A 20,454-nucleotide genomic window follows, 5' to 3' on the forward strand; every position below is an offset into this window, starting at 1 on the left:
GTTCTGCATGCATTAGGAATCTGCAGGTAAATGAACCACTAGGTGGCAGTGATCACAGTGTGCTGAACTGGAATTTACTCAAAAAGAGGTAACTACCATCAGGGGTAAAGGGAAGGGTTATTGCTTTCGTAAAGGCGACTACGATGGTCTGAGACAGTATTTATTATGTTACATCATAAATTCTGATGATGTTACCAGGACCAACTGATGATGTTACCAACAGCAAATTAAAATTGGGAGGCATTCAAAGAACTTATCTTGGAAGCTACTAGGCTTTACATACCAACTAAGAAATACTGTTTATGGTTTAGGCCTAAATGGATGTCACAGAAACTAATAAGACATATGGCAGAGAAGAAAAATGAATGGGATACATATAAATTAACACGTGACTCAGATGCCTATGATAGATATAAGTTGATCCGTAACCAAGTTACAAAGGAGGTTAGGCAGGCGAAGGCAGATTACGAGAAATCTTTGGCAAGGGATGCAAAGAAAAACAGCAAAGAGTTCTTTACTTATGTAAACTCTACAAGGAAGAGGATGAATCAGATTGGTCCACTTGATATCGATGGTTCAACTGTTGATGATCCTGCTCAGGTAGCTAACAAACTAAATGAATATTTTGCATCGACATTCACAATGAGGAGTTATTCAGTGAGGGGAATGCTAGATAATCTTGTAATATGGCAGAGAAGAAAAATGAATGGGATACATATAAATTAGCATGCGACACAGAAGCCTATGATAGATATCAGTTGATCTGTAACCAAGTTACAAAGGAGGTTAGGCAGGCGAAGGCAGATTACGTGAAATCTTTGGCAAGGGAGGCAAAGAAAAACAGCAAAGAGTTCTTTACTTATGTAAACTCTACAAGGAAGAGGATGAATCAGATTGGTCCACTTGATATCGATGGTTCAACTGTTGATGATCCTGCTCAGGTAGCTAACAAACTAAATGAATATTTTGCATTGACATTCACTCATGAGGAGTTATTTAGTGAGGGGAAAGCCAGAGGTGTATTCAACTCTAGCAGTAAGCTAGAGAATCTTGTAATAACTGAGAGTAAAGTGGAGGAGAAATTGTTGAAGATAAACACAAGAAAGGCACCCGGGGTGGATGGGATCTATAGAGTTATATTAAAGGAGGCAGCAGAGGAAGTATGCAAACCCTTAGCCATAATTATGAGAGCTTTCTTGGACTCAGGGGTGGTACCCATGGACTGGAGATGTGCAAATGTGACCCCAATTCAGAAGGGAGGATCAAAGGTTGACACAAGTAATTATAGACCTGTGAGTTTAACTTCTGTTCCAGGAAAATTAAAGGGAGGCACTTGTTAAAGAAGTACTGCAGGATCATTTAGACAAGACTTCATATTATAGCTCGGATACAGCATGGTTTTGTTAAGGGGAAGTCTTGCCTGACCAATTTGATTGGATACTATGATGCATTCACAAAGGAACTGGATGCAGGGAATAACTTTGATATTATATACTTGGATCTTAGAAAGGCTTTTGATACTGTTGCACATGGAAGACTGCTGCACAAATTGGAGCAGTGTGACATTGGAGGCAAATTGCTGCTGTGGATAAAGGGGTGGCTGAGGGGGAGAAGACAGAGTGGTAATCAATGGACACTGCTCGTCGTGGACTAATGTTATTAGCGTAGTCCCTCAGGGTTCAGTGTTGCGTCCATTATTCTTTATTGTATTTATAAATAATATTGATGATGGTATATCAAGCTTAATGTCCAAGTTTGCAGACGATACAAAGGTTGGCAGGGTTGTTAAGGACACTACTGACGCTATGCTGCTGCAACAGGATCTGGAAAGGTTGAGCAGATGGGCTGAGAGGTGGCAAATGACATTGACAAATGTAAAGTACTACACATGGGAAACAGCAACCCCAGAGCAACGTATCAACTCTGTGGTACTACACTGACAGTGGTAGAGAATGAAAGGGACCTGGAGGTGGTTGTGCAGGCAGATATGAAGTTCTCTGAGCAGTGCAGACGGGCTGCAAGAGTAGCGCATGGTGTATTGTCAATGATATATAGGAATTTTTCTAGCAGCGATAACGAGGTGATTATTCCCTTGTATAAGGCAATGGTCAAACCACACCTAGAGTACTGTATACAGGCCTGGAGGCCTCATTTCAAGAAGGATGTAGAGCTGCTGGAACGAGTACAGAGAAGGGCGACAAGATTAGTGAATGGAACAAAGGGGTGCTCTTACGAAGAAAGGCTTAAGTTTTGCAAATTACAGTGTCTGGAGACTAGGCACCAGCTAGGTGATCTGATAGAGGTGTATAAAGCCTTGAATGGTTTGAGCATGCTCAATGCTGATGGGATTCTTCCTCTCGCTCAGAATAACCACCTGAGAGGGCGTAAATTCAAATTGAGGAAAGACAGATGTAGGATAGACGTGCGGAAATTTGCCTTTAGCCAGCGGGTGGTTGGTTGGTGGAACAGACTTCCATCCCTTTTCGTGGAAGTTGATAGCCTAAATAAGTTTAAGGCTCAGCTGGACAGGTATTTTGAATGAACAGAGGGGTGAAGTGGAAGTGGTTTTTTTTTGGCTGTGCTGCATAAGCTTGCTTTCTTGCATCAAATGCCTCTACTAATGCTAATAATGTTAGTGGTGTCCGTAAAAACCTATGCAGTCACATACCGAGAAGTTGCACTAGTCAATATGCTTTCCAGAGCCAGTCAGAGGATTAAGAAGATTCTTGACATGGATTATCCTCTGCTCAACCTGTGTTGTGGTTCCCCTTTACTCCGACAAATAGGCATATGTTTTACGGAGAAGTGATCCACGCCTTCCAGTAAATTTCTCAATGTATGTTTAAATGGCCACAGTAGCTGAATATTTGAGTGATTCCAACATTTTGCGCAATATTCAAAGAACTATTGAAAGCAGTAACGTAGGGGGAAGGATTGAGGCAACTAAGATATAAACTTTATGAAGATGAAATGTTGGCAGATTTTGAAACTTAGTTGAGGCTTTCACCGTGTAGAAAATGTTCTAAACTTTAATGGCATACAGGCAATAATTAAAAAAAAAAAAAAAAAATGTATGCATATCACCACTATCCAAAAAACCAGCGTGAATTAAGGATGATTGCTAAAGAACTTAATGTGTAAACTATAAAGATCGGTTGTGTGTTCGGGCCACGATGTAGCTTGCAGATGGAAATTGTGGGTTGAAGAAATTATCCCGCTTTGTGCAAACATTTTGAATCAGAAGTTAAATATTCAGGATTTTTAAATCAACTTTTAAATCTGGAATTTCGTATCCATTTAGCACTAATGATCGACATCTTGCAGGAGCTCTTTTACCTTTCAGAAGCTTTACAGAATCACTAGGATAAAAGCAGATAAATTAATTATTCGAACTATCAATGCTATTGCTAATTTGAAAAATTCTGAAGGAAATTATTAAGCTAAAATTGAAAGCATGTTCAAGTGGAAAGAATTTGAAGGAATCAAATTCGAAAGTAAGAACACACTTAAAAAATTACCTAGTGACAAGTTATTAAATGTATTGTTTTATCTTTAAAGGATAAGTTATTAATGCAAAAGAGAGTGATTTTAAATTAAATAAAGAAAATAATGATACCATTGAAAGAAATTTTAAACATATGCTACCGGAAATCGTGGAATATGAAAGAACTTTCATCTCAGTGGCAAGACAGTGAAAACTGAATAAGAAATTTGTTTTCTGATAAAATATGAAATAAAAATTAATGATTTTAGAGATTTTGTTTAAGATAGTTTATCTTTAAAATCGAGTAAAATTCCCTTTTCAATTAAGAAAGCCAGAAATATCTTTGAAACCATTGCGATTAGCACTGCTGAAGCTGAGCAAGCTTTCAGCATAATGAATATTGTGAAAAATGAACACATTGCAGATTATGAAGACCATACATCTAAATAGAAAACCACTGCTTCAATTTGATCCAGATCATTCAAATCATTCCTCTGTAATCATTGCTCAACTATTGAGCAAAGCAGAAGATCAACAACAAATATTAATAAAGAAGTAAATTGCATATGCTAATTTTTAGAATAAAATTTTCTTGAATATCTGTGTAATAATTTTTTTTTTTTCATGAAATCTGTGATTTTGGTGTACTTTTTCTAGAAAGTTTGTTTTTTATGAAATATTTGTTTGTATATTGTAGAATGTTTTGTGATAGTTTTTATGTTTTTTGTGATATGGGAAATATTTCATGTTATTTTTATTTCACAATATTAAAATTTTATCATAAAAAATGTGTCCATTTTCCATAATTATCAAAAAAACAGTTGCGCGCTTGCTGAGCATGCGCAACTTTTTTACGAAGATGAAACATCCTTCGCGTTTCATTTAGGTATTTTGATTTGTATATATTGATTATGAAATAAGAGCTTTTTTATTCTAAATATTTACTGATCATTCACAAATTTACATAATTTCTGGAAGACAAGATAGAATGGATTTATGATAACTAAAGTAAGAGATGTATACTTGCGATTGCAATATATCTAAATATCTCTGGAAAACAGTGTCGATTGAAGTACTGATCTTTGTAGTTGAAGTGACATATGCAGCTGTTAGGGGCACCTAACAATGGAATATAACAAAAATGCGAGACGACAAAAAATTAATTATTGACAAATATATGTATTGTCACAATCATATGACAAATACTTGTATTGTTGCAATCATGCTTACTGCAGTAGTAACTGCAGGAAGTATGATTGTGATGTCATATCATTCAAGAAATCTAAAAAGTTAGAACTCCTGACACTATTGAATCCAGTTATCATCGTAAGGTGAGGTTTTGTTATTTGTTTGTTATTTGGTTTTTAGGAGCATTAGCAACTAAGGCCATATTGCTCCGGGATATGCGGTGGTCATTCCCTGACCTTTCTGCATCATCTGTATTTAGTGGTGACAGGCTCGAATCCCGGTCTAATCAAGAAGCATGTGCTACGCACTGCTGCTCCTTCCCACCTGGCTACGGAGGTGCCCATAAGGGGAGGCATGACGACCAGGTTTTTTTTTTTTTTTTAGATAGTCCTAGGAACATTTTAGACATTCACTAAAAGCATGGTTGAGGGGGTAATAAGCACCATCTGTCCACCCCTCTGAAGCCGCCCCTGATTGAGATATCATACTGATCACGAAAAATACGTCACATGCTCTAATCACACTACTAGTAGTGCGAGAGTGGAGAGTGGGAAGCGCTTCTGATGGAATTCGAGGGTGACGTTACTTCTATGACCAATCAAATTTACTGGGTAGAAAGACGGAAAAACTGCAAGCCCATTGTTAAAATATTCACAGCTCACCACTGGAAGTACCCATGGACTGGAAATGTGCAAATGTGATCCCAATCCACAAAGGAGGATCAAAGGGAAGGGAGACACAGGTAATTACAGACCTGTTAGTTTAACTTCTGTTCCAGGGAACTTAATGGAGGCACTGGTTAAAGAAGCTTTGCAGGATCATCTAGACAAGACTTCAGTTATAGCTCGGACACAGCATGGGTTTGTTAAGGGGAAGTCTTGTCTGACCAATTTGATTGGATACTATGATGTAGTCACAAAGGAACTGGATGCAAAGAATAATTTTGATATCATATATTTGGATCTTAGAAAGGCTTTTGGTACTGTTGCACATATAAGACTGCTTCATAAATTGGAGTTGTGTGGCATTGGAGGCAAATTGCTGCTATGGATAAAGGGATGGTTGAGTGGGAGAAGACAGAGAGTGGTAATCAATGGACACTGCTCTTCGGGGACTAATATTATTAGTGGAGTCCCCAAGGGTTCAGTGTTGGGTCCATTGTTATTTCTGTATTCATTAATGTTATTGATGATGGTATATCAGGCTTAATGTCCAAGTTTGAAGATGATGCAAAGGTTAGCAGGGTTGTTAATGACACTAATGACAGTATGCTGCTGCAACAGGATCTAGAAAAGTTGAGCAGATGGGCTGAGAGGTGGCAACTGAAGTTTAACATTGACAAATGTAAAGTACTGCATATGGGAAGCAGTAAACCCAGGGTAACGTATCAACTGTATGGTACTACACTGACAGTGGTAGAGAGTGAAAAGGACCTGGGGGTAATTGTGCAGACAGATATGAAGTTTTCTGAGCAGTGCAGAAGGTCTGCAAGAGCAGCTCATCGTGTCTTATCAATGATATACAGGAATTTTTCTAGCAGGGATAAGGAAGTGATTATCCCCTTGTATATAGCAATGGTCAGGCCACAACTTCTGTCATCCCTTCCTTAAAGATTTCCTCGTGTGAATGTAGATGCAAAATACTCATTCAGTTTGTCAGCAATCTGAGTGGGATCATTAAACAATCAAACTATCGATATCAAGTGGGCCAATTTGATTCATTCATTCCATATGCAAGGAAGTCTTTGCTGTTTTTCTTTGCATCCTTTGTCAAAGATTTCTCGCAATCTGCCTTTGATTACCTAAAATCCTCTGCAAATTGATTACAGAATAGTTTGTATTTACCACAGGATTCTGTGTCGCATGATAATATATATGCATTCCGCGCATTTTTTTTCTTTGCCACAAGTCACATCAGTTCATCTGATATCCATTTAGGCATATACCTTGAAGAGTATTTCTTAGCTGGCATGAAAAGCCTAGTAGCTTTTATGATTAATTCCTTGAATGCATCCCTTTATAATTTGCTGATAGGTACATCTTCAGTTGGACCTACTGTGCAGAATTTAAAAACTGTCTGAGACGGGCGCCTCCGTAGCCAGGTGGGAAGGAGCAGCAGTGCGTAGCACACGCTTCTTGATTAGACCGGGGTTCGAGCCTGTCACCACCAAATACGGAGGATGTGGAAAGGTCAGGGAATGACCACCGCATATTCCGGAGCAATATGGCCTTAGTTGCTAATGCTCCTAAAAACCAAATAACTAACTAACTAACTAACTAACTGTCTGAGACCTTTATAAAGCAAAATCCCCTCCCTTTACCCTTGATGGTAGTTAAATCTTTAGTTAAATTCCAAATCAATAAAATGTGATCATTGTCAGCTAGTGGTTCTATTATCTGCAGATTCTTAATGCATGAATAATCATTGCTGATTATCAGATCAAGAGTATTACTCCCCTTGTTGCCTTGCTAACATATTGCTACAGAAAACAGACATCCAATAAATCCACAAAAATCTTCCTAGTCTGTGAGTGATCAACCCAAAAGTTCCAATAAATATGTGGAAAGTTAAAATCCTCATTATAAGACATTCTGATTTACTGGCCCACTCTATTTCTCTGTATAGCTGTTCATTGTACTCATCAGAGCTATTAGGATTATAAAATACTTCCACTCTCATTTTTGCTTTCACAATGGTTATATCAACACCAAACTGAATGAAAATTGCACTGACCATCCATGTCAACTGGATGCACTGCTTAGATTTTATGTGCTTCTTAACAGAGCATAAAAGCCCCCCTATCCTATCTGTATGCATTGTACTCCCCATATTCAAATATGCATCCCTTATATCTGAGTGAAACCACATCTTTTGATATCCCAAAAATGTCTGCATTTGATGTCTTGACCATCACTTCAAATTCATCAAATGGTGACTCCCAGCAGTCTTTGAAATCCCCAGCCCCTTGCTTTCAAGGCTGCTGTTCATCCCAATAGAAGCAGTATAAGAATTACTTTCACCTTTATCTGTGGCTATTGTTAATCTATTAGTCTCTGTATTCCCAAAGCTAGCAGTTTTCCAACCAACCTAACACTGCCTTGATAACATCAGAAAATATTCTTGCACTCTTTCTATTTAAGTGTATCCCTGTAGAAGCAGTCACTTCTGTTAACAAGCACAGACCACGCTGAGAAAAATTCTTCCCCATTAGCCTTGCACAATCTCTCCAGGGCTGAATTGATTGACAAAGCTCTCATCATATATTCCTTGCTATAGTGTCTAGGCAGAATTGCAGACACTTTCAAATTTAACCTTAACCCGCAACTTTTCTTCAACATTGTCTGTACTTGTTAAGTAAGTCTGCAGCTTTCCTACTCTTAATGTCATATGTGCCAACATGTACAACAATATCATCTTTCATGCCCTTAAAAGATGATATCTGCTCTGCAACATCATCAACTTTTGCTCCTGGAAGACATAATCTATCCTTTCTGCACAATATATTTCCTATTTCCCTGACAACAGAATTACCTACAACTGGCTCTGTGGAACGAATGCATTCTGCTTTGGGGGGTAGCAGCTGTGTTGCCTGATGATCAAGTGCAAGCTCTGAAATTGGTTAGTCTTAGTATTTGTCAATATTGTGTCAGTCTTTCACCTCAGAACGTTTTAAATTGTTTTGTGCACAGTGTAAAACAAATTATAAAAGATCTTGCTTTTTTGTTTAACGTAAATTACTTAAATAAAATAAATCAGAGGTAACAATGTTACAAGACTATTAAAAATGATAATGAGAGAGAGAGAGAGAGAGGGACAGAGGGTTTACCTTAAGGCACCATGGATGGTTATCATTTGCATCTAATACATCTATTGCAACCTGAGTCCACGAAACAAAGGTACCATCAGTAGCAGTGATGTCTAACAAGTAACTCGCTGTCTGTTCACGGTCAAGAGGCTTATTCACATATATTTCTCCTGTTTGTCGTATCTGAAATTGATCTTGAGGATTTCCACCAGTAATATAAAATTCTACAGGAGTTGATATTAGATCAGCATCTCTTGTTTCAAGAGTCACAATTACAGTTCCTGGGAGGGCATCTTCATTGATAGCTGTATCATAATGATTACGATGAAATACTGGAGGATTATCGTTGTAATCTTTAATGCTGACTATGACTCTAGTTAATGAAGAAAGAGGAGGGGATCCCTTATCCTTAGCTATAACTGTAAAATTATATGAGGCTATCATTTCATGATCAAGTTCTACCATTGTTGAAAGCCAACCAGTTTTGAAATCAAGATGAAACACATTAGCAACATTTCCAACATCAGGTCCAAAGCTATAAGAAATATCAGCATTCATTCCAACGTCAGCATCATTAGCCACAACTTTCAATACAGTAGAACCCTTCTCAACGTTTTCAGCCACAGTCACTAAGTATGAATCTGATTCAAAGAGAGGAGAGTTGTCATTTTCATCCATCACGTTAATTATAATATCAGCAAATGCTACTAATGGTGGACTAATACTAGTTTCAGCCTTCACCATCAGCTGATATGCAGCAGTAGTTTCTCTATCCAATGCTGAATTCAACAATATTTTTCCCTTACTACTAATGCTGAACATTGAGAGGTATAATTCTGCTTCATATTCTTGTGGTGGTGGTACAAAAGAGTAGGAAATAGGTTCTGAACTACTGACATTCAACGTAGATATCACAGTACCAATTGGTGATCTTTCTGATAAGAAAAAGTCATACCTATGCTGTTCAAACCTAGGAATAGCATCACTAGTCCTAACAATGATGATGTTCACAGGTACTTCTGTTTCTTGAGGAATAATACCCCTGTCTCGCACTCGAACAAAAAACTGATATGCTTGATTTGCTGCAAAATATAAAGAAATTGTAATGAATTTCTATGAGGAAAAATAATGCAATATATATTAAGTATGCATTGTGGTGACCAAATTTATAGCTTAATTCAAGTTTAATTTAATAAGTTAAATATTTTTTAATTCAAAATTTTAAAACAGCTGATGCTATTTTTTACCTTTTTAAAATTATGAAAAGTAGGAGGGTTGCCCCAGTGAAATGTAATAAGATAAATATAAGAAAAATATATTTCTTGTAATATATAAAATAAGTATTAAAAAATATATGTATCTCGTAAAATATATGATAGGTATATTTCTTGTGTTTGGCAGGATTTGAATTGTCTGGTAAATTAAATTGTCTTAATTCACTGCAGAACAAGAATATAAGAAAGTTCTCTTACTTTTCAAAATTTTCAACGTTTTGGCACATCAACATATCATAATGCAATAATCATTAATGTTTCTAAATAATATATAAATATCCAGACCATCATATATTGCTCCATTTCTCATAGAGACTAGAGACACCACTTTAAATTTTTAGTTATATTTGTAAAGGCACAGAACACTGGTGATTAAAGCACTGTAAAAATTTTTAACTGCAATATTAACCATGCATTACTTATGTATAAATTCCAGAAAAATCAAATAATTATATACAATTTTTTCAAAAGATTTGGTTCATCATTTTCAAGTTTACAAAGTTTTTTCAAGTTTTCTTCTATTCCTATATTTCCTATATTTTATTCCTATTTCAAGTTTTCTTCCTATTCCTATGCAGCACTATAGTGATAGGAAGAAAATGATGATATTTCTTGAGTTTTCTTCCTACCACTACTGCATAGGAATTCTAAGCTTAAAAACTTAAATCTTGAATTTTTGATGGATGATTTCTGATTAGATAGGTTAGTACTGCTCTGATCAGTCCTGTTGGTTATATCTAGTCCACACACAATCTACTAGTTTTGGTAGACTGTGTGCAAACTACTCATATGAGTTAATTTAGACTACTGGGTAGCTGTTGCTGTGGGTGCAAGCCTTTAATTTGATGTATTTATGTCATAGCTCTGAGACATTTCTTCAGAAATATATTCACATTTGATGTTCACCTTCTGGTTTAGTTAAGAGCTACATGGGAAAGACTTTGGATATAAATATTCTATTTGTACCTTTTACACTTGGAACCAATAATTGAAAAACACATGGACATTCTGAAATCCAATCCAAGAATGGTTTTTTATTTCTGTTTCTGATGTTTCTTCTTATTCTGATGGCTCTGAGATGACCATCTTTCTGTTTGTACTATCTCCTATTATGATTGTCCAAAGTAGAGTTTGTTGCACTCATATATGACTTGCTATATTGAACCTCTAGTAGTAGTAGTAGTGGCATGTGATGCAAGAAAGCAAGTGTATGAGCTTATGCAGCATCAGCCAAAAAAAAAAAAAAAAAACCACACCATTCCCTCCAAATGCCTGTCCAGTTGCTCCTTAAATTTATTTAACCTATCAACTTCCACAACAACAGATGGAAGTTTGTTCCAGCAATTAACCACCCGCTGGCTAAAGGCAAATTTCCCCATATCTATTCTACATCTGTCTTTTCTTAATTTGAATTTATGCCCCCTTAGGTTCGTAATCTGAACAAGTGTAAGGATCCCATCAGAATTCAGCATGCTCAATCCATTCAAGGCCTTATACACCTCAATCGGATGACCACGCAGGTGCCTAGTCTCCAGCCACTGCAATTTGCAGAACTTAAGTTTCTCTTGGTAAGAGGATCCCTTCATTCCCTTAACCAATCTTGTTGCCATTCTCTGTACACGCTCAAGCAAATCTACATCCTTCCTAAAATGAGGCCTCCAGACCTGTATGCAGTACTCAAGGCATGGCCTGACCATTGCCTTATACAGAGGGACAATCACCTCCTTTTCCCTGCTAGCAAAATTCCTATATATCATTGACAAAACCCCATGACCTTCCCTGGCAGCCTTTCTGCATTGCTCAGAAAACTTCATATCTGACTGCACAATTACTCCCAGGTCTTTTTCATTTTCTACCACCTTAAGTGTAGCACCACACAGTTGGTACATTTCTCTGGGGTTACTTCTATCCATATGCAGTACTTTGCATTTGTCACTTCTTAGCCCATCTGCCCAAATTTTCTAGATCCTGTTGCAGTAGCACACTGCCATTACTGTCATTAACAACCCTGCCAACTTTCGTATCATCTGCAAACTTTGACACTAAGCCTGATATACCTTCTTCAATATCATTGATAAGTATACAAAACAACAATGGACCCAGTGGGACTCCACTAATAACATTAGTCCACGAAGAGCAGTGCCCATTGATTACCACCCTCTATCTTCTCCCACTCAACCATCCTTTTATCCATTGTATCAACTTACCCTTAATACCATTCTGCTCCAATTTGTACAATGGTCTTCCATACTCAACAGTGTCAAAAGCTTTCTTGAAATCCAAATATATGATATCAAAATTATTTTTTGCATCCAGTTCCTTTGTAACCACATCATAATATCCTATCAAATTTGTTAGACAAGATTTTCCTTAACAAACCCATGTTATTAGCTTGGGCTTAACTAATTGTTTTGATTTCTTCTGGCATGTGTAAAAAGGGCAGATGTATTTTTAGCTGTTCAACATCTTACAATTCCATTTGAATCAGATGGAACTGTAAGATGTTGAGTGATGCTAAAAATTTTATATTGCTATCTAAATAGATGATAACCTGGAAGGTATTTTTTCTGCATCTGCAAAAGAAAAAAAAAAAACATCATTAATACCTTTCCTGTTAACAAAAACTATCTGTCCAATTCTGCTTTGAACTTTATCAGATGATCCACTTTTGCCTGGATAGTCTGACTGTTGCAGGAAAATAACTCTATGATATATCTAAGGTAAACTTCACGAGGTCCAGCCTTCTGTTATCCTTAAAATTTTGTATTTGTTCCCCCTCCCCCACCTGTTGTTCTCTCTTTTGCCAGGGAAAATATACATCTCTCATTTATTTTGTTGTTTGGTTTTTAGGAGCATTAGCAACTAAGGCCATATTGCTCCGTGAATATGTGGTGGTCATTCCCTGACCTTTCCGCATCCTCCGTATTTGGTGGTGAACCCCGGTCTAATCAAGAAGTGTGTGCTACGCACTGTTGCTCCTTCCCACCTGGTTATTGAGGCGCCTCATTCATTTTACTGATTCCCTTCAGGGACTTATAGAGCTCTATCAGCCCCTCCACCCAAATATGTCTAGTTGCCAAGCTTTGTAGGCCACACTTCCTAAGCTGTTCTTCATATGGACATTGCTTAGCACCTCTGATCTGTCTGCCCTTCTCTGAACCCTTTCTACAAGTGCTATGATTTTTTTTTTTTTTTTTTTTTGAAGTGTGGCTTCCAGGTCTGAACACAATATTCTAAATGCAGTCACACCATTGTCTTATACAAAGGGACAATTACATCTTTTTTCCTCACTTGTAAGGGATTTGTATATCATAAACAAGACACCATTGTGACTTCTCAGCCTCCTTTTTACACTTTATGGAAAATTTAATGTCTGCCTGAACCCTAATTTGAGTTTAGTTTTTTCCCCTAAGTCTTTTTTGTCCTGGACCCCTTTTAACTCCACTCTCCCTAGCTTGTAAGCAATCCCTGGATTTTTTTTACCTATCTGCAAAACCAACATTTAGAAGCATTAAACTTCAGTTGCTATTTTTCAAACAACTTGTACAACTTATCTAAATAATTTAGATAAGAAAATAAAATTGCTTGGTTCTGGTCATTTATCATCCTTTCTACCTTTAAATCATCGGCAAACTTTGATAACTTCTCCTACACTCCCTTGCCAATATCACTAAGAAAAATAAGAAACAGAAGCAGCCCCAACACTGATTCTTGAGGGATTCCATTTGGTCCACCCTGAAGTATGTCTGCTTATGACTATTCTCTATCTCTTATCTTTTAACCAGGCCTTGATCCAATGAAGGATTTTGCCATTAATCACAATTTGTTCGAGTTTATATAACAGCCTTTCATGGGGAACCATATCATACCTTACTGAAGTCAGGGTAAATAATGTAAAAATAGTTTTTTGCAGCCAAGAACCAATGACTTATGATTTTGCCATAAGTCATTAACTCAGGCAAATTTCTCCTTCACCAATCCGTGCTGTGATCCCTTAAGGATACCTATTCCTATCGAGAGAGTCCTGTATTGTATCCTTAATCAGAGACTCCATGATCTTACCCACCACTGAAGTCAAACTTAACTGATCTATAGTTGCCCATCACATCTTTTGCACCTCCTTTGAGGTCTAAACATTTGCACTTCTGCTGGGTATTGCTTAAGTAGTGCATGTAGTAAAATTAAAGTTTATGGTATTTTAACCAAAGTAGTGTGCTGTTGGTTCTTAATAAAAACATATGAGGATTGTTGTGATGATAAGGTCTAGGGTAAAAGTTTTGGAGTGGATATCTGATTTTGGTCATGCAATCTTTTAAATTAGAAAAGTATGGATTATCTTGCTGCTCTATGTATTTAGTGGCTAGCAGAATTTTAACTGCTGTAATTAACACTATAGTATTAATTCTCAAAATAGAACAACCTTCAGTGCCCACAAGTTGTTTTGGAAATTTGCAGTACTTTTGTTATTTCCAAAGGAAATTATTTAAACATGAGACATCACTATAATAACATGTTTCAAGACTTATCATAATGATGTCAAGACTTATCACGACTGATCTGAATGAGAGATTGGTCCTCATCAGATGGATATTGTCTTAATTAGTGAATCTTGATGACTCATGACTAATGATGTTACGGGCCTTTTTCTATTAAATGCATGCCATTTCATCTTTTAAATCTTGGTTTTTAAATGTTAGAAGCACTCAAAGATTGTAATGTCATACTAGTCAACAAATGTTTACAATCAAATGGGCAATTAGGCTATTGGATTTCACTAACCTCTTCCAAAAGTTCATTTGGTAGAGAAAGTAGCAGGCATAAGCATAATACGTTACATCATTCTTACTAAATATTTTGGACTGAAGTATGACTCTAATGACATTAGTGCCTAATGTTGATTCAGTAGAGTAAGTAGTGGATGTGAGCATAAAATGTTACATCGTTCATAACTACGGATCTAGCTGTTCGATTTTAAAACAGTTATGATTTTCGTCAGAGATGTTTTCACATAAAACATCTTTCGTGTGTACAGGGTATACCCGGTTTTTTTTTTTTTAACTGAAATAGAGGTCAAGTCAATGTGGATGGCAAATCATTTTCAGAAAGAAAGAAACAAAAAAAAACCATACAGAAACATTCTTTAAACTCCCAAACTGCAATCAGAGTACAGTAAGAAAATAATGTTACCACTCTGATCTCCAACTGCTTTGCCAACCTAAAGACGACAATATTATCAGCATTCATAGAGCCTGCACCACAACAGTATTACCCTTACAAAACATTAGCAAGACTTTTGTGGATTTACTGGATGACTGTTTTCTACAGAACCAGCATGTTAGAAAGGCAACAAGAGGGAGTAATACTCTTGATCTGATTATCAGCAGTGATTATTCATGCATTAATGGTCTGCAGATAAAAGAACCATTTAGGTGGCAGTAATCACAGTGTATTGATTTGGGATTTATTTAAAGATGTTAACTACCATCAATGGTAAGGGGGTAAGGGTTATTGCTTTCATAAAGGTGACTAAAGTGGTCAGACAGTTTTTAAATTCTATACAGTGGAACCAACTGATGATGTTACCCTTAGCAAATTCTAAATGGGAAGCATTCAAGTAATTAACATAGAAGCTACTAGGCTTTTCATAACAACTACAAAATACTCTTTAAGGTATAGGCCTAAACGGATGTCAGATGAACTGACAAGACTGGTGTCAGAGAAGAAAAATGCATTAGATGCAAATAAATTATCAGGCAACACAGAAGCCTTTGGTAGATATAAACTAGTCTGCAATTAAGGAGGTCAAGAAAGAGAAGACAGATTACGAGGAACCTTAGGTGAAGGATGCAAAGAAAAACGACAGACTTTTTTACATGAAAACACTAGAAAAAAAGGGAGTGACTCAAACTAGTCCATTCGATATCAATGGTTTGACTGCTGATGATCCTGCTCATGTTGCTGAAAAACTGAATAAGAATTTTGGATCTACATTCATACAAGCGGAATTCTTTGGGAAAGGGGATGCCAGAAGTTTGTCAACCTCTAACAGAGAGCTAAATGATTTTGTAATAGCTGAGATGAAAGTGGAACAGAAATTGGTGAAGTTAAACATAAGAAGGGCACCTGGGATGGATGGGATCTATCCAATTATATTAAGGGAAACAGAAAATCAAGTAAGCAAACTAACTATAATTATGAGTGCATCCTTGTCTTCAGGGGAGGTCCAGTCAATCTGGAGTTGTGTGAATGTATCCCCAATTCAAAAGTAATCAAAGGGAGACACGAGTAACTACAGGACCTGTTAGTTTAACTTCTGTTCCAGAGAAAATAATGGGGTCACTGGTAAAAGAAGTAATGCTGTATCATGTAGACAAGGCTGAAATTGTACTTCAGACGCAGCATGGGTTTAAGGGGAAATCTTGTCTGACCAATTTGGTAGGGGATATATTTTTTGCAGCATCTGGATGCAAAAAATATTTTGATTTCATATACTTGGATTTCAGGAACGCTTTTGATACTGTTGCACACAAAAACTCTTGTAAAAATTGGAGCAGTATGGCATTAAGAGCAAGTTTCTGCTATGGATAAAGGGAAGGTTGAGTGGAAGAGATGGAGAGTGGTAATCAACAGTAAATTAAGTAAAGCATTAATGAAGTTAATAATATAGTTAGGGAAGGACATTACGTGGTTGTTTTCCATTAAGATTATTACTATATTTAATACCACTCGTGCCATGTGAAATTGATTATACGGTTCATTGAGCTATTCGTCTAAACTACTATACATGAGCCGACTGGGCTAGCCAGGTGGGTAAAGTGCCTGCCTGGCAACCCAAAAGTCGCGGGTTCGAATCCCGCCTCAGGCTTGGATCAGAGTAAATGCAAAAACTTTGGGAGGTTCATTATGGCCACAGAAGCCAATGTGTCAACAACTAACAAAAAAAAAAAAAAAACTATACATGAAGAGGTAATGTTTGTGGTGACACTTGGAATTTCAAGAACACAAGAATCCTTTCTACAGATAGGCTATACATCATCATCATCATCATCATTATCATCATGGGTTCCTTCAGTCTCTATGACTGTATCTCTTTGCAGTTGCTTTATGAAATTGTTTCTCAGTCACCCTCTGGGTCTGGTTTCATTAATCTTTCCTTCTATGATCAGGCTTAGCATTTCACTGTGTCTTAGGCCTCCGTAGCCGAGTGGGCAGGAGCGGGAGTGCAGTAGCACACGCTCTTTGAGTAGCCCGGGGTTCAAGCCCCTGACTGCTGAATACGGTCGATCTGCCAACCCGCACTGGACCAGCGTGGCAGATTATGGTCCATTTCCCTCAGCATGAATTGTTGAGGAGGCTTCCATCCTGCAGTGGGTTGATAATGGCTGAACTTTACTTTAATCAACAGCTGTTGCTCTACATGGAATAGTGTTATTAGTGAAGTTCCCCAGGGTTCTTCACTAATAACATTATTAGTGAAGATCCTGTTGGGCCCATTGTTTTCTATATTTATCAATGAAAATGATGAAGTCGTATCAGGTTTAATGTCCAAGTCTGCAGATGATACAAAGGTTGCCAGGATGGGTAATGACAGTAATGATAACATGCTACTGCAACAAAAGATCTAGAAATGTTAGGCAGATTGGCTGAGAAAAAACAATTGAAGTTTAACATTGATAAATGCAAAGTACTGCATATGGGTAGCAGTAACCCCAGAGTAACATACTGTGTGGTATTACACTCAGAATAGTGGAAAAAGAAAGAGATCTGGGAGTAATTGTACAGTCTGATATGAAGTTCTCTGAGCAATGCAGACAGGCTGCTAGGACAGTTCATAGGGTTTTGTCAAGGATATACAGGAATTTTGTTAGCAGGAATAAGGTGATTGTCCCCTTGTATAAGGCAGTGGTCAGACCACATACATATCTAGAGGTCTCATTTTAGGAAGGATATGAAGCTGATGGTATGGGTACGGTGAAGAGCAGTGAAATTGGTGAATGGAACAAAGGGGTGTTTTCTTACCAAAATAAGCTTCAGTTCTGCAAATTGTAGCACCTGGAAACTAGGCACCTAAGAGGTGATCTGATTAGGTGTTTAAAGCTTTCAATCAATTCAGAAAGCTCAATGCTGATAGGATTATTATTATTATTATTAGCCATATGGTGCAAGGAAGCCTGACGCTTATGCTGCACCAGCAAAACAAAAAAATTATCATGTTACTCAGAGAGAGAGAGAGAGAGTCAGAAGTAGAAGGGAATCACAAAGAAAGCAAGAAAGAGAAGAATGGTGATATCCAGCTCAGTACCCTGAGTTTGCCAAGCCGATACTCACCAGATATGAGCCCTGGGGTTTCTTCCTCTTGCTCAGACTATACACATAAAAGGGCACAAATTCAAACTGAGGAAGGACATTTGCAGAATAGATAAGCAGAAGTTTCCTTTAGCATTAGCATTAGTTGAGGCATACGATACAAGAAAGCAAGCTTGTACAGCATCAGCCTTACAAAAATAAGAGAAAAAAAACACACCATTTCACCTATCCGGTCACTCCAAATATTTGTCTAGTTCGGCCTTAAATTTATTTAAGCTAACAACTTCCACAACTACAGATGGAAGTCTCTTCCCGCAATCAACTACCCACTGGCTAAAGGCAAACTTTCACACATCTAGTCTTTCCTCATTTTGAATCTATGTCCCCTCAGGTTCTTAATCTGAGCAAGCAGATCAATCCCGTCAGCATTGAGCCTCTCAAACCATTCAAGGCCTTATACAACTCGATCAGATCACCTTGCAGGTGCCTACCCTCCAGATGCTGCAACTTGCAGAACTTAAACCTTTCTTTGTAAGTGCACCCCTTTGATCCTCTCATCAATCTTGTTGCCCATCTCGGTACTCGTTCTAGTAACTCTACATCCTTCCTAAAATGAGGCCTCTAGACCTGTATATAGTATTCAAGGTGTGTGGCCATCGCCTTATACAAAGGGATAATCACCTCCTTGTCTCTGCTAGCAAAATTCCTATATATCTTTGACAAAACTCCATGACCTGCTCTAGCAGCCCATCTGCACTGCTCAGAGAACGTCATATCGGACTGCACATTTACCTCCAGGTCTTTTTTATTCTCAACCTCGCTAAGTGTAGTACCACAGAGTTGGTATGTTTCTCTTGGGTTACTGCTACCATATAGAGTACTTTGCATTTGTCAATGTTAAAGTTCAGTTGCCACTTCTGAGCCTATCTGCCTAACTTTTCTAGATCCTGTTGCAGTCGCATACTGTGTTTAGTGTCATTAACAACCCTGCCAACCTTTATATCATGTGGAAACTTGAACATTAAGCTTGATATACCTTCATCAATATTATTGATAAATACACAAAACAACAATGGGCCCAGCACTGAACCCTGGGGGAATCCGCTAATAACAGTAGTCCACGTAGAGCAGTGTCCATTTATTACCACTCTCTGCCGTCTGCAATTCAACCATCCCTTTATCCATTGCAGTAACTTGCCTTTAATGCCATACCACTCCAATTTGTGCAGCAGTCTTCCATGTGTAATAGTATCAAAAGCTTTCCTGAAATCCTAGTATATGATATTATTTTTTGCATCCAGTTCCTTTGTGACCACATTGTAGTATCCAATCAAATTGGTCAGACAAGACTTCCCTTTAACAAACCCATAATGGGTCTGAGCTATTACTGCTGTCTTGTCTAGGTGATTCTGTATCACCTCTTTAACTAGTGAGTCCATTAGTTTCCCTGGAACAGAAGTTAAACTAACAGGTCTATAATGATTTGTGTCACCCTTGAACCCCCCCCTCTTGTGAATTGGGGATGCATTTGCACATCTTCAGTCCATGGGTACCTCGACTGACTCTAAGGATGCTCTCATAATTATGGCTAAGGGTTTGCTTACTTCCCTTGCTGCCTCCTTCATTATAACTGGATAGATTCCATCTGCCCCAGGTGCCTTTTTTATGTATAACTTCAACAATTTTTCCTCCACTTTGCTCTCAGTTATTACAAAATCACTTAGTTCTCTGTGAGAGTTTGATAAACTTCTGGTATTCCCCACCTTGAATAACTCCTTATGTGTGAATGCAGATGCAAAATACTCATTCAGTTTATCAGCTACTTGATCAGGATTATCAATAGTCAAACCATTTATGTTAAGTGGACCAATCTGATTCATCCCCTTCCTTCTAGAGTTTACATAAGTAAAGAACTCTTTGCTGTTTTTCTTTGCATTGTTTGCCAAAGACATCTCCTAATCTGCCTTTGCCTGCCTAACCTCCTTTGTGACTTGATTACAGACTAGCTTACATCTGCCATAGGCTTCTGTGTCGCCTGATAATTTATATGCATCCCATGCATTTTTCTTCTCTGCCACGAGCCTCATTAATTCATCTGACATCCATTTAGGCTTGAATCTAGAACAGTATTTCTTAGTTGCTTAATAGCCTCCATAGATTAAGTCCCTGAAGTCTTCCTATTTAGAATTCGCCATTGTTAATATCATCAGTTGATCCCACTGTATAGAATTTAAAAACTCTCTGAGACTACTGTAGTTATCTTTACAAAAACAGAAACCCCTTCCCTTTACCCTTGATGTTAGTTACATCTTTAAGTAAATCCCACATCAGTACACTGTGATCATTGTCATCTAGTGGTTCCTTTAACAAATTCTTAATGCATAACTAATCACTGC

At 37.5% G+C, this 20,454-nt stretch overlaps 1 protein-coding gene across 8 annotated transcripts in view; it reads right to left on the reverse strand.

The window, feature by feature from the left end:
- The window catches only part of LOC150081977 (fat-like cadherin-related tumor suppressor homolog), a 1,021,521-nt gene that overhangs the window by 285,580 nt on the left and 715,487 nt on the right, over positions 1–20,454 (reverse strand). For all 8 annotated transcript variants that reach the window (XR_016547261.1, XR_016547260.1, XM_090379029.1 and 5 more), the window contains one exon: positions 8,499–9,559. Coding sequence is in view for 6 of the 8 variants with exons in the window: in XM_090379029.1 (XP_090235155.1) it covers positions 8,499–9,559 (1,061 nt within the window). In the remaining 2 variants the exon portion in view is untranslated. The remainder of the gene's footprint in view (positions 1–8,498; positions 9,560–20,454) is intronic.

This window comes from Mastigoproctus giganteus, chromosome 8, assembly GCF_048544385.1.
Source record: "Mastigoproctus giganteus isolate SK-2022 chromosome 8, ASM4854438v1, whole genome shotgun sequence".
In the NCBI taxonomy this organism is placed as follows: Eukaryota; Metazoa; Arthropoda; class Arachnida; order Uropygi; family Thelyphonidae; genus Mastigoproctus; species Mastigoproctus giganteus.